The 25,248-nt window shown below is 30.9% G+C and overlaps 1 protein-coding gene across 2 annotated transcripts in view; it reads left to right on the forward strand.

Moving 5' to 3' along the window:
• LOC143252137 (carboxyl-terminal PDZ ligand of neuronal nitric oxide synthase protein-like) overlaps positions 1-20,378 on the forward strand; it is a 46,901-nt gene extending 26,523 nt beyond the window's left edge. For both annotated transcript variants that reach the window (XM_076503818.1, XM_076503819.1), the window contains 6 exons: positions 7,701-7,809; positions 13,124-13,274; positions 13,841-13,992; positions 14,443-14,649; positions 16,028-16,174; positions 16,666-20,378. In XM_076503818.1, the coding sequence (XP_076359933.1) occupies positions 7,701-7,809; positions 13,124-13,274; positions 13,841-13,992; positions 14,443-14,649; positions 16,028-16,174; positions 16,666-17,370 (1,471 nt within the window). In that variant the 3' untranslated portion in view covers positions 17,371-20,378. The remainder of the gene's footprint in view (positions 1-7,700; positions 7,810-13,123; positions 13,275-13,840; positions 13,993-14,442; positions 14,650-16,027; positions 16,175-16,665) is intronic.
• Positions 20,379-25,248: the final 4,870 nt, after the last annotated feature.

A 25,248-nucleotide genomic window follows, 5' to 3' on the forward strand; every position in this document is an offset into this window, starting at 1 on the left:
AGCATTGTGAATGATGATATGTTAGGACTCGCATAGGAGGTAGCATTGTGAATGATGATATGTTAGGACTCGCATAGGAGGTAGCATTGTGAGTGATATGTTAGGACTCGCACAGGAGGTAGCATTGTGAGTGATATGTTAGGACTTCGCAGGAGGTAGGCATTGTGAGTGATATGTTAGGACTTCGCATAGGAGGTAGCATTGTGAGTGATGATATGTTAGGACTCGCATAGGAGGTAGCATTGTGAGTGATGATATGTTAGGACTCGCATAGGAGGTAGCATTGTGAGTGATGATATGTTAGGACTCACATAGGAGGTAGCATTGTGAGTGATGATATGTTAGGACCGCATAGGAGGTAGCATTGTGAGTGATGATATGTTAGGACTCGCATAGGAGGTAGCATTGTGAGTGATGATATGTTAGGACTCGCATAGGAGGTAGCATTGTGAGTGATGATATGTTAGGACTCGCATAGGAGGTAGCATTGTGAGTGATGATATGTTAGGACTCGCATAGGAGGTAGCATTGTGAGTGATATGTTAGGACTCGCATAGGAGGTAGCATTGTGAGTGATATGTTAGGACTAGCATTGGAGGTAGCATTGTGAGTGATATGTTAGGACTAGCATTGGAGGTAGCATTGTGAGTGATATGTTAGGACTTCGCATTGGAGGTAGCATTGTGAGTGATGTGTTAGGACCGCATTGGAGGTAGCATTGTGAGTGATGTGTTAGGACCGCATTGGAGGTAGCATTGTGAGTGATGTGTTAGGACTCGCATTGGAGGTAGCATTGTGAGTGATGTGTTAGGACTCGCATTGGAGGTAGCATTGTGAGTGATGTGTTAGGACTCGCATTGGAGGTAGCATTGTGAGTGATGTGTTAGGACTCGCATTGGAGGTAGCATTGTGAGTGATGATATGCTGGGACTCGCATTGGAGGTAGCATTGTGAGTGATGATATGCTGGGACTCGCATTGGAGGTAGCATTGTGAGTGATGATATGCTGGGACTCGCATTGGAGGTAGCATTGTGAGTGATGATACGCTGGGACTCGCATTGGAGGTAGCATTGTGAGTGATGATACGCTGGGACTCGCATTGGAGGTAGCATTGTGAGTGATTATATGCTGGGACTCGCATTGCAGATAGCATTGTGAGTGATGATATGCTGGGACTCGCATTGCAGATAGCATTGTGAGTGATGATATATTAGGACTTTAAAAATCTCATTTTTTATTTTTTTAAAATTAAGATAAAATTTTTTTTCATTCATTCACAAAACTGAATGTTGTGCATTAGATGAGAGATATAAAGTATGAATGTTTATTGAATTATTTAACCAAAGTTTTATATGTTTTTTCTAAACACTAATGCATTTTATGTATTTCATAGAGTATTGACTGTTTCGCAGTGAGCTTGGTATAGTGTACACAAGTTCATATACACATTTGCACATATTAATTAAATGTTTATATGTTGTAACTTTTATTGCAGTATGTGTATCTTCACAATATTGATAGGCTTTCAGTAAAGATTGCAAGTATTTTTGTACATGAAAAATCATATTGTTTATTAAAGTATTTCTGCTGAAGATTTGTTTGTGAAAATATCAAGTCTGTTTTGTGACTAGTCCATGTGCAAAGTGGTTTTATGTTATGTTTAAAAAATATATATTCTTTCTCTCATAAATCTCAAATGTTTTGTGTAATTTCTTAATACTCTAAATACATTTCAAAGTTTTGTTTTCAGTAAGATTTTATATTTTCTGTTATTTTCCCTCTCCTAACTATATGGAATCTCCCAATTGACAGACCTCGTAACCATCATAAAGAAACAAAGAATTAGGAAGTATATATTATGCTTTTCTTTGTGCAACAATGACTACAGATGATAACACAAATATACAGATACTTAGTTTAAGTAGGTTAAGTCTCATAATGTTAAATATATGTGTATAGTTATTATTTTTTATTATATTGACATTCTAGTTGGTTCTGGCCAACATTACATAACTTGCATTGATGTAGCTAATGTGCTTTCATATTACTGTTTTCAATAGCATAAAACTGACCTTTATACAAAGTGATCCTATCTTGGCTGTGTTTTAGTGGACTTGTAATATATTATCATATTTCAATTAGTATACATTTTGTATATATATTATTACTGTTTAGAAATAAGCTATCAAATCTATTTTTCTTAAAATATTGAAGAATAAATAAAGAAGTAAAGCAAATAATTATCTCTTTTAGCTATGACCTTTGAACTCTGTTGCTGTTTGACTTAGGTTGCTAAGCCTTTTAAAATTTTGCATGTGGACAATATGAAGTAAAGTATTTTTTATGTATAGTTGAATAACCAAAAAATCATAAATTACTATATTGTTACCATAGAGTTCCACTATAATTTATTGAGCTTAGAAACTAAGTTGGATTTATGTTGACAAAAAGGATATGAAACTTTGAGTTGACTAAAGACACAACCTGCTTCCTTGGAAAAAAATGTGGTAGGCTTTTAACAGATTAAAATTGCTGAGAAAACCAATAGAACATTCTAAGCTGTCATTTGATTATTTGCATCTCATAAATTGATGAAGTGTAAATAAGGAACCATTTTTAAAAATATTTAAGAGGTGAACAAGACCACCATGTTTGATTCAGTACATAAGCCACATCTCAGCAAGATAAAAAGATATGAAATTCTTATTTTATATTCTAGCTTGTCAATATTGGTAATTTGAGTTCTTAATTCATATGAAACTATACACTGTATTCTAACTTCATAAACCTAATTTTAACCAGTGCTGCATTCAACATGCTGCATGACTCATAAAATTGATATTATGCTACATTCTTTTAATATTTACTTTTAAATGTAGAAATTAACTCGTATATAATATTGAAGTTTGAAATATTAATTTACAATTTGATACCAAACTTAGACATAAATTCATAACATATTTGTTCAATAAAATTTTGAATGCAAGTCAACATAATGACAGCTTTTTGCCCTTCACCTGTCACAAAAGGGTTAATAAAGTATTTTGAATTAATAGCAGACAGCAGGAAGAGAAAACAAATGAAATTTGTTGATTCTTTTAATGATAGAAATAGAATGTGTTGATAACTAAATATATTTAGCATAAGTAATAAAGCAGTTTCTGTTGACAGGCTCTTGAAGACCACTGGTTTTTGACAGAAATTTGGTCAAAAGTCATTAAGAATGAGTTTATGGAGTGCAAAGTTCCTTGAATTGGAAATGAGATTGATTCTTTGAATACCATTAGTTAATAATGAAACTAATTTTAGAGACAAAATGAAAATTTTAATTGCATGTAGCTTCAAATTCTTTGTAAACATTGAATCCAGAAATTGTTGGTGGTGAAATTTTTTAGGCATAGTTTGATTTTGTTTTACAAATTATAAATAAATAGCTCTTTATATTCACTATATTTCTAGGAAGAAAATATTATATGCAGTACATGTGTATGAAAAAATTTTGGGAGTCGTAGAAAAACATACTTGTATATACATTAATAGAAGCTCTGTTTGTGTACATTTTAGTTGATCGAAAAGACATTGAAATAGTGAAGAATATCAGATGTGGAAATTTGGTTGACTCTCTTTTATTGTATGTATGCACAAGAACTTAAGATATACTTTACTACAAAGGAAATAGACTGTGTATTTACAGAAGTATGAAGAGTGGTGTGCTTTTAAAGTTTCATAGTGTGTGTTCTGAAGACAAGCTTTAGCCCTTGTCAGAGAGAAAAACCAGTCTGTAGCCTGGTTTAAAGTGCTTAGTCAAACACTTTATTTTAAAAACTTTTTTTTAAACAATTATTAGTTTGTACACAATTCTAAAAAATGAGACCATTTCCAGTACAGGCAATCCTCTGATTTTTCAACACCCTTGGTTCCATATCCTTGCCAAACCAACAGAGGTGAGATAATAACATAATAATAATACAACTATACTCCTCTGTCTCACTGATTATACCCCTCCCATATCTCCTAAAGCACTTGGAACTGATGGAAACTTAAATAAATATTACATGTAAATTATATGTCAATTAAATACATTAGTACAGTATAAACGATACAGGTATATTAGTACAGTATAAACGATAACAGGTTTATTAGTTACTGTACTTACAAAGAATGTTGCAGTAATACTGCTTCCAAAGTGGTAAATTTTAGAATTTAACTGGAATTGTAGAGCTAATCACAAAGGTCTGGAAGTTCAGGGCATTCAGGATTACCTTGTTTCATCATGGATTTGTAATGTTGTAGGGGGTACTTGAAGCCACAGAATTATCAGGTGTAGGACCACTGCTCTGACATTTTTCTTGCCTATGTTTTTAAACATTTCATCCAAGCAAAGTCATTTTATGTGCTTTGATCTTTCCCTGTGTAATTTTTCAAAGAGCAAATGAGTCATTAGATCATGTTCTGTTGCTCTAGTCCATTGATTAATTCATCTGTCAACTCAGTTAACTTGTCCATAATAACTTGTCTTTCAGCTACATCTATTTTATCTCCATCACTGCTGTCTTCATTGCTTTCATTTTTTTTATCAGGATTCAGAATAATATCCATAATTTCATAATCAGTATAGTGATGAACAACAGGTGTTTCTTTGTCAACATTCATCTGTTCAAGCAGACTTTCTTTGTGAAGCTTATTTGCTATATACATGGCAACAGTTCCTGTAAAACTTTTTATATACTCAATAACTCATGAACAACAACTTTCTCCTTCAATACATTAAATCATGTAAAGTCAGTAAGTAGCACATCCCAAAAGAGCATGCACCACATGCAGTGCTATCTGTGGTTGCCCAGTGAACTAGTCTGGCAGTCATGGGAATTTCAAGTGCACTCTCATAATTTTGTCTGGATTAAAGAAGGTGCCAGATAAACATGTGCTCAAAAATTGGTGGTGTACCTGTATCAAGATTATAATAAAATACAAATAACCTACTGTACTGGATAAAAATCAGTAAAAACCCAACAAGACTAGAAAACAGTCTGGATATTATATATATATCACTGCATCATCCTCAGGAGTGTAACATTTTGCAAAAAAATAATAATTTATACAACTACCAGATCATCAAATTACATGTTAAAAAAGTTCATGTTGTAAACTAATGTTTTCATGAGGTCTGTTATTCATATTCAGTAATTTAAATTTACTTTTTTTAACATTTAATTATATCAAAAAATTGACATATATTCATGCTAATAAATTTCCAGGTTGTGCTAAAATTATAGTTTTTCCCATTGAAGTGTGCATTTAGTTTCATTAATATGTTCTGCTGAAGGTGACATAGTAATAATATTGTTTTTAACAGTTATTTTGTGTTCATTCATTCTTAACTTTAAATTTGTTCTGGAAATTTAATGAGTATGAATATGAGTATGAATCTCTTCAGATAAAAAAAACAGAAGAAATTGAGTTTTTAACATTGAACATTATATACACACACACACACACACACACACACATATATATATATATATATACAGGGTGTCCCAAAATAATGTTTACACTCTTTGGATCATTATAACTTGCCTTGTTTATTGATTTTAACAATGAAACAAGATACATATGATAGCCAAAGGATTTATTGAAAGATTTGATACTGAAATCAAGAGAAAAAATAACAAATAAAATTCTTCCCAAGGAAAACTCTCCTTGGTTGAAATTGTAAATGTCACAATTTGCTTGCTTCACTTTAGGTGTTCAAACTGAAATCTGTTCTGCTCCAGACACATCTCATAATGGGAAGAAATGGAAGTACACACATCAAATACCATCACATCTGGTATTAAAGCACATTGTTCATCAAACTTGGCGATGATGTATGAAATGCTGGCACATCCATATGTAACTTTCTAGTAAAACATCTTTGCACTTCAGCTTTGTTTTCGACTTTCCAAAAAGTTTTGAGAATGAATATTTTGTGGTTTGTAAGCTGATTATCCGCCATTCTTGGACACAAGTCAAATCTGAAACAAAAGAAACGGTTTATTAGTTATACACACTCAAAGAGTGTAAACGTTATTTTGGGACACCCTGTATATATATTAGGGGTGCATATCTCACCATAGTAGGGGCCTGGCATGGCCAAGTGGTTAAGGTGCTTGTAATTTGAGGATCATGGGTTCGAATCCCTGTCACACCAAACATGCTTCCTTTTCAGCCATGGGGGCATTATAATGTAATGGTCAATCCCACTATTTGTTGGTAAAAGAGTAGCCCAAGAGTTGGTGATGAGTGGTAATGACTAGCTACCTTCCCTCTAGTCTTACACTGCTAAATTAGGGACAGCTAACATAGATAGCCCTTGTGCAGCTTTGTGCAAAATTCAAAAACAAAACAAAACTCACCATAGCAGTTGATACCATGTGTATTTAGATACTGATGCAGCAATATAATAGGTATCAAGATACAGAAGTTTTGCCTTATTTAAATATTTCACACTTTACGGTGCTTTTTCAAATTCTCAAGTTTGATCAGCTAAATGGCAGTTGACATGAGAAGTAAAATAAAAATTAATACCTTTATTTTGTTATTGTTAACTTGTTTGTTACTTTGTATGTAATATTTTTGATAAAAGATGTGAAGACAACATGTAGTACTATAAATACTTATCTTCCTTTATTGAGTCATTAATATTTAGCAAAAATACTTTATCAAAAAGTTTGATTTTTTTCTGTACAAAAGACTTGCAATGTTTACTGGAAGCTTAACAAATTTCATAAAGTTACATGAGTCATATCATATCAGATTATGTAACAAGAAAATCTTGTCATAGATTCACAGAATTATACGAGTATATTATCACCACACCTGTAATGTGTACACACAAACACACATTAAATTAACATGACATAAACATATCACTTCATATTATTTACTGTGTCACATTAGAAAGGAAAGGGTAATAAACATGTTGATATACTTTCTTCAAAATTTAAACAATCTTAAAGTGACCTATGCCCTTTTAATTATTGTCATTATTATGCAGGTTTACAGAAGCTGTAAAAAAACAATGTTTTTAAGTGGTTAAAATGTTGTTTATAATTTTATAGCCATTATCTAGGATAAACACCCAGTTTATAGAGTTTTGCAGATATTTTATGGTATATTGATTACTATGTATTCATCAAAAAAGTGAATGTTGACTAAAAAAAGTGTTATATTTTTCTTACTTTAAATCTTTGAATGTTTCCATTGTTGTCATAAAAAATACATTATTTTATAATGTACTGGAAATGCTTCTATATTAATAAGCTTTTAGGCTTAGAAATGAAGTAACTTTGAAACCTTTTAAAAATTCACCAGAGGATGAGGTGTTTCTATCCTATGTTTTCTTCAATGTATGGTTGATATAAACTATTGTATTTTCATGTATTTTGCCAAGTAAATTTTAGGATTAGCCATTACAAAATAATGAACAAGTTTGTTTATTAATTCATGTATAATTTTGGAGTACTCAGTCAAACAGTTATTTTAAGTTTGAAACGTTTGTGGAGTATTACAATAAAGGTTTTTGTTTCACCTGTATTTTCTGTTTTATATAGTAAAATAGATTTATAAAATTTTAATGAGTTTTGCAATATGTTTTATTGTATAAATTATTAATAAGTCTACATGTGTATATTAAAAAATTTTATTATGAATTTTCTAGGATATTTTATGTTTCTCATGACTCCCAAGACTTGAAAATCTTTAGTTACATTGCAAGAGAGGGTGGAAGTAATATTTTCAAATGCAGTGTATTCAAGTCCAAGAAAAAAGTAAGTAATTTATAAGTTTGATAACAAAGCATTAGTAATGATTCCATATGTATTTTAGCATTGTACTTTTAGCATACTTATTCAAAGATGTTATTCTTACTGATGCTCAGAATAGCAACTGCTTCATTATTTACAATATTTTTGATAAATTCAGTGGATTGACAGCTAGCTTGTATAAACATCTTCACAAAGTAAAACAGTAGGAGCAGAAACACAGCTATATTGTGTTTTATTAAACATTTAGAAAAAAACCATCCTTAAGTCACTAAGGTGGTAATTTATTCCCTTGGCAATGTTTCAGGCAAGCACGATTTTTTTTAAGCAGAAACAACCATGTCACCTATTGACAGTAACTGGAATGAGGTTTTATCTGCAAAAAAAAAAGTGTTTAATGAACTCAATGTAGTAAACTTGCCAATACTTGTGGAATTACTTGAGGGTCAGGTGAACAAGCCCATATTTTATAAAAATACAACTGAAATATTTAGTTATTTATTCTTATTAACTTAAGAAGTATTAAACTAACAATTAAAAGTTGAAGGAATGAATTGTAAAAAAAAAAAAAAAAATCTTTAAAAGGTTCAGGTTTTAACAGTATACTCGGATATCAAAACTGACATGTTTGTTTTTGGCTTGAAACAGAGTTTGTTCAAAATATCACCAAGTAAATAAAATACTACCATAGTGATGCAAAGGTGGTTTTTCTCTAAGAATCTAGTTTCTTTCTTTTCTTACCTTCACATTTTTCTACTTATTTATAATTGAGAAAACACGAACTGAATAGATTTTCTCAGTTTTCACTGATCACTTTTCCAAGTGTTTAACCTTCTGGCTGCAGGCTTGGTGACCATGTTTGTGACACCACCTCATCTTTATACTTTTTCAATTTCCAAGATGTTTTGTGTATTTCAAAAAAAAAAAATCACAAGCTTTCAGTAAACAAGTTTTTGTAGCATACATTTTTCCTGGAATAACTACAAATTGTAACATGAAACAACATTTTTATTTTAAACAGCTTTAAACTTGTAACAGTATACATAAATCTCTACTTAAATCTTGTTTTTTTACCCTTTGAAGTGTCTAACTAATATTCATGTCACACGTGAGTCATTTGGCAAATGTGTACCTCATGTTACTATATTGAATTATCATACCTCATCTAACCTAAAATTTTTAATTTTAATATTTTAGTTACTTCTATGATATACATGTGAAAATAAGAAATGTAACTTACTTGAGTTTTTAAATTTTTTTTTTGCCAATAGTCAGTGAAATTTAACAATACGTTTTGTTTACAGTGATAATACTATTTCGTTAAATAACAACACAGAACACTAAAAGCAGATAATGTCCTATAACTATCACAGTTTTTCTGGCTTTCTAATTGTGTGATAAGAGCTGTTAATAACTTAACTCGCTGCTATGTTTCTCATAGGAATAAAGTTTGAACTGGAAATGAAATGAGCAATTCTCTGTACAGGAAACAACCTGTCATTTGATGAATTAAAACTATTACTTTCTTATGGTTATAACTGATATAGTATCAAGATAGGATGTGACAGGTGGGTGTATTGAGAGGGATTCAATTTTCTAATTTATGGCTCTGTAATCAAATATGATTGAACTCTATAAATATTATATTAAATTTGACACCTTGTGGGAGTGGGTGGTAAATAAACTAGTGAAGAGAAGATACAGAGAGATGAAATTTCACAATTCACAATTGAAAGGTTTAAACATCTTAAAAATATATATTATACTCTGCATCATTTCTCAAGGCTTATAATATTATGTTGCTAAAATATTTATCTGAGAAGTTATGCATGTCTGCTAGAGAAACCATAATATTGCTTGAGGGCACCATTGATATGTCTTGAGATTAATAATAAGTAATAAAACACAAAGGAAAATAGTGTTAAAAGTTAACTATATGTGAAAAGGTAAAGGTCTGAAATTATGAACTTAATATGAAAGTCGCGTTGCGTTTAAACTATTTTAATAGTTTGAGTGCAAATGATTACTGTAAATAAATATTTTTATTAGAAAGGTGTAATAAATAATGTCTATTTTTGTGTATGAGGTAATTATAAACTTTAAACAAATTGTACAAGAAAAATATATATGTAAAAGCAGCTGGTATGGGTTGAGAAAATTTTTACGTGCAGGACCGAAGAAGGTCGAAACGTTGTTCGCTCCTCTACATACAAATTTTTCAACCCATACCAGCTGCTTTTACATATATTTTTCTCTACAAGTAGGTTTTCTCATCATCATTGAAAATTGTACAAGGTTTGTGAGGAATGCTCAGAATTACTATGTGTCTTTTGCATAAATTTTCTTTCAAAGTTGAAGAGATACAAACTATCAACTTGATTCAAAATAGCTAACAAGCCTTATATAAACCTAGTTCAAGTGAAAAATTATTTGGGCTCGGACTGTATATGAGGTTTACAAATTTTTTTCCTGGAGCATCTTTATCAAAAACTTTTAAGATGACAGAATTTTACAATTTAAGAATCGTTATCCTTGTTAGCTTCAACATACATTTCTTATATTTTCATGGGGAAAAAATGATTCAAATGAAGCTAAATGGCAGAAAAGTAAAAGACCTACCTTACATTACCTGTCTTGTATCAAAAGTTACAATTTATAAATTTGATATAATTATGAGCATTTCTTTTTTTAAATACCTTGTCAAATGTACTGCTATTTTTCAGTTCATGGATAAAGAACGTAAAAAAACTCATCACATAAGTGTTTTTCACTTCTGATAACAGGTGATGTAATTTTTTTCTTCCACTTTTGCTACAAAAAATGTAATTTTTCTTGGAAAACATGGGGGAAGAAATTGCATGTCTTCTTTCTTAAAGAAAAAAGTAAAATGTTTATTCACTGAGAGGCAAAATAAAGCAAGTAGAATTGTACAAGTTACCACTTTGCAACTCTTTGCACCTGAAGGTCCTCTTAGTTATTGGGCTCTGTTGTAAAGGCTTACATGTGCAGTTGATAACTCATTGGTTTAGGGCAATCATAGTGTCTCTACCATGTCAACTTATAACTCGTGGTCTTCAAGTTGAGAATCACTGAAATAGACTAATGTTATTTTCCAAAGTAGTTGTCAAACTTCTATTTTGAATTAAAAATGAGCACAGCCGTTTATGTTTCCAATACTTGTGTATTTTGTTTAATGTTATTAGGTTCCTAACCCTTTCGGCACTGAATAACAACCTTTAATGTTTGGCATGGCACTGAATATATATTTTTGATACTTCAACTAATTACGGTATCAGTACTAAAAGCATGATATCTTGGCAATAACTTAACAAAAGTCCCTGAAATATTCAGTGATTGTACCCAATACTATATATGTTAAATTCAATACATAAGAATAATAGTAATAAAGGAAGATCACCTGCCACGCTGAGCCTTCAAGTCGACTGTGGTCGCCAACCATGCTGAAAGGGTTAATGATTTTTGACTTTTAATGAAAACTTTAAAGTAAAATGCTATACTAGTGTTAGATGAGAGATTTGAACAGCAAAGTAAAGGTGGAAGAATAATCATAGTAATAAATAGTGTTTCCTGGAGAACATAGTTAAACGAAACGTGATAATGTTTGGTATCAAGCGATATTGTGCAGGATTGTGATGATACGGTACAAATTACAGGCCATTTGTGATTATGAGAAACCCACTTGAAGTAAAAATGTATTTCAAGACTGCTGGTATGGGTATTAACACTTTTATTAAAATAAAGTAAAGAACAACATTTTGACCTTCTAAGGTCATCTTCAGGTTAACAACTTGATTTTAGACATTTGTGTGTAAAATAAATACAGGAAAAATCAGAGATTTAAAAATTTATTTGAATATTGATACCTGTAATATATATTTGGTAACATAATTAACAGTATTTGTTCAAAGTACAAGGTAATCTTATGCTCAGTATATACACAACTTGCAATTAATGTTCAGCCATCAAAAATATTTTGTTTTCATTTAATAATAATGATGTGATGAAATTTCTTATAAGTACCTGTTTAATACCAAAAAGTATATTTACTTTTTTGTCTTTGAAACTTTTTTTGAACTTTACCATTTTGGATAAATCTTTGAGAAGTAATTGCCTAAGACCTAAAAAATGTACACTTGTCAAGAAGGTTAGAACAAAGCCTGTTTTTTTTCTTTAGATCTCATTTGTTGTTTTTGAAAAATATGTACACCTAAAGAATGTACACTTGTCAAGAAGGTTAGAACAAAGCCTGTTTTTTCTTTAGATCTCATTTGTTGTTTTTGAAAAATATGTACACCTAAAGAATGTACACTTGTCAAGAAGGTTAGAACAAAGCCTGTTTTTTCTTTAGATCTCATTTGTTGTTTTTGAAAAATATGTACACCGAAAGAATATACACTTGTCAAAAAGGTTAGAACGAAGCCTGTTTTTTCTTTAGATCTCATTTGTTGTTTTTGAAAAATATGTACACCTAAAGAATGTACACTTGTCAAGAAGGTTAGAACAAAGCCTGTTTTTTCTTTAGATCTCATTTGTTGTTTTTGAAAAATATGTACACCTAAAGAATGTACACTTGTCAAGAAGGTTAGAACAAAGCCTGTTTTTTCTTTAGATCTCATTTGTTGTTTTTGAAAAATATGTACACCTAAAGAATGTACACTTGTCAAGAAGGTTAGAACGAAGCCTGTTTTTTTCTTTAGATCTCATTTGTTGTTTTTGAAAAATATGTACACCTAAAGAATGTACACTTGTCAAGAAGGTTAGAACGAAGCCTGTTTTTTTCTTTAGATCTCATTTGTTGTTTTTGAAAAATATGTTTAAGGTTTCATTATTTTCACATCAACTCAGTTTAAGTGTTTATCAGAACTATTAAATTTCATTGCATATTTTTCTTACATCTACCTGTTTTTTTGTTGGTATTAATGACATTAAAATGAAAATAAAAGTGACTTCAAAGAAACACCTGGTGGTTGTGTGTGTTTTCTGTGCTGTGACACTATAACTTCTCTTGATTGTTCTAAAATACAAGTTGTATTTCTCAAAAGATTACAGGAGGTGTAGTGACAGTGCATTATTCTTTCAAGAGTATTAGCACATATTTGAAAAAAATACAAACTTTGTAGGATGTTATTTTGTAATAATTTTTGTTACAGTTAACAAGCTAAGTGTTGTTTCTGATACAAATAGTACCATGCCTTATGAAATTATTTTTAAAAAAGCTTTTTTTTTTTAAATAAATTAATGTTAAACATTAGGACTGATAAATTTGCTAAAGGTTTGTAAATTTTTGACACCGTTCCAGGCACAAGCCATGAGAATAGTGCGTACTGTTGGCCAAGCATTTGAAGTTTGTCATAAGCTCAGTAAAACCTATGCACCTTCAAGTGAAGACAGTCAAGAGGAGTTTCAACTAGACAACAAAAGTAGTGACGTCTTACAATCACCAGATAAAAGTAATATTTCCTGTTCTTTTCTCTCTCTCTTTCATATTCATATTGATCAGGAAATTATAGATGTTTTTTTTAACCATTTTAATTAGAGATTCTGTTTAATTAGATGTTTGGAATGTACACAATTAATAATTTTTTAGTATTTATATAATAATACATTTTTAGGAAAAATTTGCTTCATCTGTTACATTTAGGTATCTTTGTAGAGCGATAAGAACATTCATGCATAGATAACCAGATGTCAGTAATTGTTAATTTATTTCTGTAGCAAAATGTTTTCTTTAATGCTATTGGTCTGATATTTTGGTGAGTATTTTAAAATATATCCATTAACTGCCTTTGTTGAAAAAGTTTTAATGCAAGTTTCAAAAATATTCTTTTTTGTTCTGAGTTCTACATAAAGAGGATATTTCTTAACTTGCTGTTCTTGTAGGACATTTAAGTAGTATTTATTGGTGGATTTCAAATTATTTGGGCCTCTGCTGCACCAGAAAAAAAAAATATTGATATTAATTTTTAATGTTTTTTACTTGCATTTACATTTCTTATATTAAGATTATCTTTTCCAGGCTGTTTAAACAAAGATGTTACTTCAGAAATTGGTGGCTTTGGCACTCAAGTTGGGGAACAAATTCATAGCAGCACTGTCCTGTCACTATCCAAACAACATCCCACTTCTCTACAGTCTTCAGAAATAGTTCCTCCTTGTACAGATCTTCAAGTACAATAACTTTCATCCATCTTAATGTTTAATATATTTTTCACCTTAACGACATCTACATTATAGTAAATTAAACAGATCTGAATATATTTGCTTGTCTTTTATATTGGGCCTTGAAATAATTTCTATTTAATGCTTCAATAAGTTTTATTTGTACTACGTAATAGAACAAGATATGTTTATTCATCAGATGATTGTGAATGGCTTGAATGCATAACTTGTTAACATTCACATTATTTTTATTAGATGAACATAAATCATTTAAGTGGTTTGAACAATATCTGTTTGTGTTTACAAATGAACTTTTTACATAGAAGTAATAGTTGTGTAAAACTAATACTTTAATGTATTATTTATACAAACTGAAATCTCAGTTTTTTAAAACTATTGCATACAGTTATATATATGTTTTTTTGGAATTTTTCTAACAAAACAACTGTTCTGTATTAGGTTGGAGAAATGTATGTTTCTCCACTGTGTGATGGAATAGGGTTTAGTAGTCTACCTGAAGGATTGCCACTTAGTGTTTGTCATCAAATACAGTTACTCCAAGAACAGTTAGAGCAGCAGTCCCAGCAGACTCAGGTTGCATTTTCACAAGTCCACATGTTAAATAATAAGCTGACTGCGGAAATCTCGGCTCGAGTGGAAGCACAAGTGAGTAATAATTTTGTTTATGGCATGTCTGTCTGTCTGTTGTTTTTTACAATGTAATTCAAGGCTGTGTTTTTTATGTTTGGTCTTTTGGAGAATAAATATTAAGATAAGTCATATAAAGTAGTACAAATAATGAATAGTCTGTTCAAAATATGGTAAATATAAAAAAAGTGTAGTTGCCAAATCATGTACACTAGATTTTGAAAACAGTATTCCTGAAACTTAAAGTAAGATTTTAATTTTGTTTATTTAATATGACACTGAAATTAGCAATCACAAACATTGCTAATCAGCTCATGCACTATTCTGTTACAGCTTTATTTTTCACTGAAATTAACAATCAGAAACATTGCTAATGATTTCATGCACTATTCTGTTACAGCTTTATTTTTCACTGAAATTAACAATCAGAAACATTGCTAATGATTTCATGCACTATTCTGTTACAGCTTTATTTTTCACTGAAATTAACAATCAAAAACGTTGCTAATCATTTCATGCACTATTCTGTTACAGCTTTATTTTTCAATTTTAGGTATTTATTATTCTGATTAACTATGTAAAGCTAAATCATTTTGATTATGGTTTGGGTTTTCATCTGTATTACATAAATTAGCTTATTCTTATTGTTTGCGTAAACTTCATCATAACCTTGTATATTTTACAATAGTATGGAAAAATTATGGTATTAAATCAGAAATACATGGTTTGTTAAGAATTTTTTGTGGCATTTAAAAACAGATTGAGAGTGGAAGTTAGTTTCACATGTTTGCTTGTGGATATTAGTACAGTAATTATGTATGTGAATAATATGTGTTTGATTTTATGAAATAATGGTAAGACTCCATAACATCACCATTAATCATGGGGTATTGTTAACCATCATGTGAATAAGATACTGGAGCTAACTAAAACATAGAATACAGATATTACCCTTCCAGTAAGAAATCCAGGGAAGTTTCATTCAGTAACAGACTTGAGTCGCTGTATATAAAGTGTAATGTTAAAATGTACCTTAGAGTTTCACCAAACTCAGAATACACTTAAATGTTGAATTTGCAGTAATTTTTCTGATTATGTAAGTTAATTCTGGAATGAAGAGAACTGTGGCCTCGATCTTGAGTTGTTGCCCAAGCTTAGTAGGTCCTGTTTATTTTAAGGTTGAAATCAAATTGGCAAAGCCATTGGATTGTAAAAAGCTTATTTCAGAAATTAACTTCATTAAGCTAGTTTCTACTGCAGTACATCAGAAATTCCAGTCGTACAGTGTTTATGTTGCTCAAACTGCTGATGAAACAAGATGTTTAACATGTACTTTTAGTATTATAAAGAAGAATATTTATAATTTTGAATGTTCATATTTTCTATTACTTTCCAGTCCCACAACAATAAGTTAATGGCACACAATAAAGAGCTGTTGGAGCACGTTCAGAATTTAATACAGCACATTCGAGCACTGGAGATGAAAGCTAACCAGTGGGAACCAGATGAACATTGTGTTTTGGGTGGAGTCACTTCTCATCAGGTGTGTGCTTTCTTTGTTGAATGTAGTTTGCTTCTATTAAAATGTTAATAATGATAAGAAAAAAATGACTAAAAAATTGTATGGTTTTGTTTTCTGGCTTGTCAAAGGCCATCAAGCTCTGTATGAAACTGTAACTTATTTCTCAACTTTCCTTCATTTAGTGATTACCCTATATAAACCAATCTTGTGTTGAAATTGAAAAACAGTAATAATCCAAACAACATATGGGAGGAGTTATTAACTTTGAAAATCTTATGAATATATCCAAAATATCGTAATTTAATTTTTGCATATATATATGTATATATTCTGTTATTTAATTTCGACTTGTTATAGTAATACGAAATAAGGATGAATTAGAACATTTGTCTTATCATCCTTTCTTTTTCCATTTTAAACATACTGAATGTAAATTGTAATAAAATATGTCATGGCTAAGGTATATAATTTTATTTTATTTTTTTGGAACTGAGATTTTTTTTTTCTAATAGTTAACAGGAAAGGACTCTACTGCAAGCTCCAATACTTCTGGAAACTTAATTTTAAAATCCATTCAGCCTTGTTCTATGTTAGACAGTCCTTTTGCAGAATGCAGCTCGAAACAACAGCAACAGTCTGCTGGAATCAATAACTCAGTGTCTTTAACAAGCTCAGAAATGTCCAAATCTTATAATAATTCTCAGGATAATTTTTCTGATATTACTGGTGTTTCCCAGCCTAATGGGAATCTCAGTCCGAATCATCTGCTGCTGTGTTCAACATCAAAACCTCTAACTACAACTTCATACAATGTTGATACTTTACCTTTGAGACTTAACAGTATGAGTACTGCTGCTTCTTTCTTCCCTGTAACAACAGTGGAACCCTATTCAATGCTAGACCTACCTCTAACAAGTAATGAAAAATCCTCTTCTGATATTTCTGTTGGGAGCCACCAGAGGGACCACATACATCAGTTTTCAGATGTTTCCACTTGGAATTTGCCACCTAGATCTCACTCAGAACTTTCTTCTAGTACTGAAAGCTATGGAAATCAGTGTAGCTTTTCCAATAACCAGGAAACTTTTATAACACAAGTTACTGATGATTTCTTAAAACTAGGTCTTTTTGGTCAAGAACCAGTATTACCAGAGACTGACATTGCAGGAAGTAATGCCAGTCCTGTCGTGTCTTCTCAGGTGCCTGACAAAAGCTGACATTGCTTGCCATATCTAAATGATCAGATAATATTTGCTTGTATTGACAAATAAATAAGCCAAGAAACAAAATACTCAGTTTAATGTTCTTTCTACCTATTAGTTAAGCAATTTGTAAATTGTACATAATTTTGAACTTTCTTTTGGTTGAAACTTGCAGGGTAGACCAGAAGTAATTGTACATTCCATGAGCATAATTTCTGTGTGTGCTGTTCAGTCTATTGTAAATCAGAATCATAAACATATAGATGTTCCTTTATAATTATTTACAAATTTCCCTAAAAATAAAACTTTGTTTTGTGTTTTAAATGAACAAATTAAAGAAAGCTCTTACTTTATCTGGATTTACAATTTTTTTACACTGTAACTTGTTTTATTCCAACATAAGTTAACATTTAGGATTTTTTATATAAACGATAGTAATTCTGTATTGCAGAAAAATGAAACGTTATGGTTTCCTCAGTTCTAAAACATGACTTTAATACCATGCTGAACTTTTATTGGAGGTTGATATGGTGACATTACAAGTAATGTTGATATGTTAAGAAGCACCATACTTAGTTTGTCAAGCTAATAATGTTGAATGGAGTAGTGTGAAATTAACTAGTCTGTTTGCTGATATACATCTCTTTCTATTACTTGCAATAATGAAAAGTTTGGTTTTTCATATGTATTAGGTAGTCAATGAGACTTTTGATACTTTCTATCTTTGTTTATTTTTGTATTCATATTAGGGTAAACTTGAATGTATTTCTGTTTCCACAGTTTCTTCTTATCTACCCTTAAGTTTCATAAAGAAGCAGTTTTGTCAGCTATATTAGTTTCTGTTTAAAACTGACTAGATGAGCATGGCTTTCAATAGTCAATACACATTAGCAGCAAGTCAGTCCATTTTAAACAGAAAAATGAGTCTCTCTCTACAGAATGAAATTGTGTTTTAGTTATCATTTGATATGGTTGGTCAGAAAAGTATCTGGTGAATTAATGTGTTTGTGAATGTAATTCTAGTATTAAATTTTGTTTTTGACTAACATATTTTTATATCATACCTCATTCATTATCCCTGTATTTTTCACTGGGAAAAAATATTTGTTGATTAATCTGCCATTAGAATGTATTATAACCCTGAAAATTCAGTGAATTTTTAATATTTTTCTGGTAATGTTGTTTATATGTCCTAATTTCATATTTTTGAAGCAGTTAAATATTTTGTCATTTTGAAATTATACTACAAAAGTGTATTTTTGTATTATCTGAATCTCGTATATAACTTATCCTGTTTTTTCTATTATTTTTCCTATGTGAGTAACTGAAACTTTATATTTTGTACAGTTTATCTTTTATTAACTTGTATCTGACTAATTCCTTTCATAATGTCTCAATGAATACACACGGAACTTGCAAAAATTGTTAAATTAAGTCTGTTGATTTATACTTTGCTTTAGCCAACTATCATGTCTAAAGACTTCACATTTGAAGTTCATAAAACTTGGGTCTTTTAGCTAAGAAAGACCGAATTTGTAGACTTCATTCTCCGTGTCTGCTTAAGAATCTCAAAGTGTCTACTTCAATATGGAGTCAAATTATCCCTTGTTTGAAATGAACTCTTTCCTTGAACTGGTATGTACATGTTTACAAGAAATTGAAAGATAGATATTAAAAGTCATAAAAGGACACACCAAAGTATGTTTCAAACACATGTTTAGGTTTAAAAACATAATTTCAACCAACTTGTGTGTTTACTTTTTCCTTCTTATCCATCATTAAAATTACTTCTAATTGTTGAACTTATTTTTACGTTGATGTAATCCACAGGAACAAGTTTTACATGCCTCAGTAAAACGTGCTTCATTGTGTTTCCGAAAGCTCTTTACATTTTCTCAAACAGCATTTAAATCACTTGATTTTGTAAAAGTTCATTATTATTTATATGATAATACAGCTGGTACTTTTATTGTTTATATATATTTTTTTACTTCTTTTTTTTTTGTTTGTTTTATTGCTTGGAACTTCAAGAATTCATGCACCAACTTAAAGAAAATATGTTGATGGGCTAAAGGTTTTAGCTTTTGTGTTTCCAAATATTGTATTTTGTTATGAAAAACTTACTGCAGCTAGAATAGTTGGTAGGAAGTTATTTTATTTCTTTTGTGTGTGTAATATGGATGTAAGTTTTAAACTTACCACATTCTAAGTGCTCAACCAAATTCATCCTGAGTTTTATAAGTGGATGTAACTTATCATTGAAGAAATTTATTCTTAATGAAAATACTGAAATTAATATTTAAAAACATATCTTTGCAGATATTAAGATATTTTCAATAATAACATGTTTTTGTGTTTTGGGGGAGGCATTTTGCAAGATACATACAGGCCACGGTTGTTGATTGTCTTTTGCTCAACAACATTTCTTGGAATATATGTTTTGCTGAGGGTTTGCACTTTAATTATTGTATGATTTTACCACAATTTGAGATCTATGAAAACAACCAATGTTAATATTAATATCTTTGTGCCATAAATGGTAAATATTAAACTTGAAACAATAAAGATTTGTATTTTCTAAGACCGATGTATATTGCTATAAAAATTTGTTGTATGCAAAATACTGTTTTTGTGTTAAAAGCATTCCCTTGTAGTTACAAGTGCAATAACTTGTTTCATACTTTAGTTGAAACAAATTTAGTTATTGCCTAAATACAGAACTTATAAATTTCCAGTCATTTCTATTTTTTTATCCCATTCATGTCCCATGAAATGAAAGGCCTGTATATGTATTGCTTCTTTAGTGGTTCTTTTATTATTTAAGGAAGAAATACAAAATATTGAATGAATATATATGTCAGAGCAGTAAGGTCTTGCTTAATTTTGTGTATTGAAAACGCTATTTAAGCTAAGTCTGAGTGAAGCAAATATGAGAAGCTGAATGTATCGTATTTCTATTTGAAAAACATATTACGGGCATTAACAAAATAAATAACTTTTAATATTGCTCAATGAATATTTAATAACGTTTTGGTCTGTGTGCTTTTGTATAATGGCTTACATGTACACTAAAGCACATTAAATTATTATAAAGAAAATACTTTGTCACGTATCAAACATTTCAAATGTTTGTCTAAAAAAGTATTTTGATTGCCACCGTTATTGTTTTACAGTGCAATTACTCACTTATACAGATGTATAAAATTACTAAAACTATATAATAACAGGCTAATTGAGTAAGTAATTTACAGCCAAAAACAGAGAATAGGAAAGAAATATTTTAGCTTATTCGATGTCTACAGTTTAAATAACTACTAAATTGAATTAATTCAGTGTTTTAGAAAATTTATAACTAAAATGTTATACAACTACACGTGTTTCTAAATCCTAATTTCTGTAATTACCACATATTTATCTACTTGTGAAAGAGTTCAAACTTTATTTGATTTTGTACTGTTTTCTTTCTACATAGGCCAGGCATAGCCAGGTGGTTAAGGCACTCAGCTTGTAATCCGAGTGTCACAGGTTCGGATACCCGTCACACCAAACATGCTCACCCTTTCAGCTGTGGGGCTTTATTATGTGACGGTCAACCTCTCTATTCGTTGGTAAAAGAGTTGGCAGTGGGTCGTTGGTAAAAGAGTTGGCAGTGGGTGGTGATGACTAGCTGCCTTCCCTCTAATCTTACACTGCTAAATTATGAACGGCTATGGCAGATAGCCCTCGTGTAGCTTTGCGCGAAATTCAAAACAAACCAATTACTTTCTATGTAAATGCAGATACTTATTTTGCCAAATCTGAAAATGTAGCATACATATGAAATTGAATGTGTAAAAACACCCAAATAATCCAATCTACATTTTATTTAAAATCATGTTTTTCTCATCTGTCTGATTAAAATTTGAAACGTTTAATTTAGCAATAGATGCATTAAATAGTAAAACCTCAGAATACACGAGTATTATTCTGAAGTATGTTTCTTAAACATGTTGCAGACACTTCCTCAAGTCACTCCTCTGAAATAATTTGAATGAGTTAGGAGGAAAGAGATAGTGTATATGTCATTTTTCATTTTCACACTGAAACACTTGCCCCCTGGTATGTTCTGCTGGACTTACAACACTAGAATTCGGGTTTTGATACCCGTGGTGGGCAGAGCACAGATAGCACATTGTGTTACATTGTGCTTGACTTAAAACAAGCCGAAATACTCAATGAAATTGCATGAAAACTTACTACATAACATCTAGTTTCGGTTTGAAAATCACACAAGTTTGTTTACACTTTTTATCACCTGATGTTCTAAAATTTGTTATACACCCTTTTAAAAACATAAACATTATTTTGATTTTATAATTTAATTTTTGTTAGTCAGAAAGATTTAATATATCTAGTGTTAATTTGATTAATTTTCGTGGGCATATTTATTTTGATAATTTAACTTTTTGGAATAATCATAATTTTTGGCTATAAATCGTTAGTACATTGCAAAAGTAACAAAAATTATCTGCAACTTACGACCAGACATCTCGCCATCAGGCAACATCTACTTAATAATTTTGCTTACAATATTCTTGGTCGAAATTAGGGGTGAAATTCTCATCAAAAAAACAAATCTTAGAGGTACTTGGCTAGGTACAGTGGACCTGTTTTTGAAGAATAAAAGACATCTGAATGTAAATATCAATCAATAGTTTTTGTTCCAAAATTAAGCTTGTTTTACTCATCTCCGGTGTTTGAATTCTATAAACTTAAAAATAACATCAGTATGTAAGGATCTGATTCATTGAAATATTTTGCCGTACTTAGGTGGTTAGAGCGATCGACTCGTACTCTGAGGGTCGCGGGTTCGAATCCCCCTCACACCAAACATGCTTGCCATTTCAGCAATGAGAGTGTTATAATGTTGCGGTCAATCCCACTATTCGTTGGTAAAGGAGTAGCCCAAGAGTTGGCGGTGGATGGTGATGACTAGCTCTTACACTGATAAATTAGTATAGATAGACCTCGTGTAGCTTTACACGAAAATTCAAACCAAACAAACCTCCCATTTTTCCTAAGCGTAACTAAACTTTCTTGATGTCTTATTGTACAAGAACATTTCCGTATCTTTCAAACAAATAGGATTTAATACGAAGATATTTCTGAAATTACAAAAACATTCCCAAATCTGTAATTTATTCTTGAATTACCTCCCAGTGACACAGTGGTGTGTGTGCGGACTTAATCGCTAAAAACCAGGTTTCGATAGCGTTGTGTAGCGTTATGCTTAATTACAAACAAACAAAACTATTCTTGAATTTGTAGGTGTCCCATTAAGTTCTATGGTTCTTCTTTAAGGAAGTTATACCTAATAAATCCCCCCACTAAAATATAACTTTTTAAACCACTTTATTCACAGTACAATGATTTAAATAATTTAAAATTTGCTCTATCCAAGGGTATTTAAACTTTTATTGTAGCTATTTTCGGAGCTGAGTTTTATCAGAAGTTGTTTAAAATCGCGTGATGTGAGGCCTCAGTTAAACAGGTGAAAACTAATGACTGATAATTCCTGAGAAAGAAAACTAAAATTTCGTAAGAAATAAAACTTTAAGAATATGTCCCCCAGAAAATAGCGGAGGCTGTGAGGTAAAATTTGGAAGAAATTTTGTATAAAATATAGCTTAAACAATTGCCTGGCTGTTCACAAAAAATCCATAAACATCCAATAAAAAATTAACTAATGATAATTCTGATGCTAGACTTAAATTAACACAAAATATGTGTTTTATTATAGTAAAGTCCGGTATTATCTGCATACAAAGTAGTTATTACTTGTTAACTTGTATTAATAATTTAAACTGCTATGTACAACATTAGTATAATAGACATATCAACCATTACCTATCGTGCATGTATGCACTACTGTAGTAATATATTAGCATGCTCCATTCTTCTAGAGTGCCTTTTCATAAATAACTTGCATACGGTTTCAATGTTGATAGCAGTGCCCTAAATAATTATGTAGCTCACTCGGCCTTTCTTCAGTTTGTGTTCACCTCGGGTAATAATTCAATCAACGTAGAGCACACGGACGTTCACGTGAATATGAACTTAGTGGGAGTATTTTGTTTTTAATCACAAAATTAGGAAGTTTGTCAGTGTGTGATGACTAGTAAATGAAAATAGAAATTCAATATCCACAAAACTTAAGCAACAGACTCGCTATATGGTAATATTCTAACCTAACTCGTGTTTTATTCAGTTGAACTGTTTTCCTATACTTTCAGGATCATAAAAGTTAATCATTAAACCATACTCTCACAGGCGGGTCTCCCGCTGGGACAGCAGTAGATCTCAGGATTTACAATGCTAAAGTCAGGGGTTCGATTCCCCTCGGTGAACACAACAGATGGCCCGATGTGGCTTTGCTATAAAAAACAACAACATACACTCATAGGCAACTTTACCTTCTGGCCAATGGCTCAGGGCCTCCTAATACTATGCCTTATCATCTACTTAGTTTTCTTATCATTATGGAACCCTATTTACCGAATTCGTCCAGAGGCTTCAGAATGAGTTTATCGGGCAGGTAATATATTCATCTATGGCAAATAATAAAAACACAATAATATAAACAAAATCAGTTCAAACGTGTGAATAACGATATGTAACCTATAACAATATATGACTTAGACAAAATTTGTAGTAATTATGAGAAGTTATCTAAGAGATAAAGAAATATATCTTTTAAATATGTATTATTTTACATAACAAGGGTTCTAGTTTATACGTAAACATGACTCAAAGCTAGTAACTGAAATATATATCTTTAGAATCTTAGTTATTACATGTAACACACTATACGATACGTTAATAAATTATTGTGTTTTCAGTGTGTTGCTTTGACAATTTTAGTTTTATGGTGAAATAGTGTTTATTACAAATTCCATTTGATAGTACAGCAACTGGATAACATCACCCTATTTTACATTTAATTGGATGCTAACATAAATGAGATTCCACAGAGCATATCATTAACTGTTGTCGCCATTTTTATTTTAGTGCAAATCAACACAATGAGTTAACAGCTCTCTGTTCACTGTAGGGAAGTGAGCTCGGGATAGTATAGCGTTGTAAGTCCATAAACTTATTGACCCTTCAGGGTTCGTATTATTAATCAAAATACCTTCATGTACTTGAGAAATAATGGTAGTTCAAAAGTAAATAAATTAATGTAAAATAAGTAAAACCTACCTGTTGTGGTACATTTGTTCCCAGAGGATTCAATAGTTATTAATTAAAAGTGTCCATTCAGTTTCCATTAACTCTCCGACGATAATTACGGCTCTATAGAAAATTTAATCAGAAAAAGCTGGTTCAGTTACTATTAAGTACAAAGTTACACAATGTGCTCCTACTACAACAGCTATCGAAACCCGAATTTTAGCTTCGTGAGGTTGCAGAATTACTGTGGGTCGTCAGAGGAGTAATGTCCCCTGAGGAAAACTTCTGACAACATCTTGTTTATTTTAGAGCTGTAGTTGAATTAATACTTTGAATTTGACCACCAAAGTATTGCCGAACCACAAAAATCATTGAGAGTTTTTCTCATAATTTAAAATTTTATTTTGTATAGTTGTAGAAAGTGAAAAAAAACCAAAAACTTAATGATAAAGTTTTCGTACGACTCTATACGAATAATAGTTTCAAAATCACCCGCTAAAATGGTACGTAACTTCAGAATGGACGTGTCTGGGTACGTGTAACTAAATATTTATTGAAGCATAAAAAATTGATGTGAATAAAATGACAGTTTTAGACACATAAAGGCTGTACAAGAAAATGTGGAAAACAATTACTTTTATACGTTAGTTATTGAAAAAAAGTTAATCAGTTACAAGTGCAGAA

The sequence above is a fragment of the Tachypleus tridentatus genome, chromosome 6 (genome assembly GCF_004210375.1).
Source record: "Tachypleus tridentatus isolate NWPU-2018 chromosome 6, ASM421037v1, whole genome shotgun sequence".
NCBI classification, from domain to species: domain Eukaryota; kingdom Metazoa; phylum Arthropoda; class Merostomata; order Xiphosura; family Limulidae; genus Tachypleus; species Tachypleus tridentatus.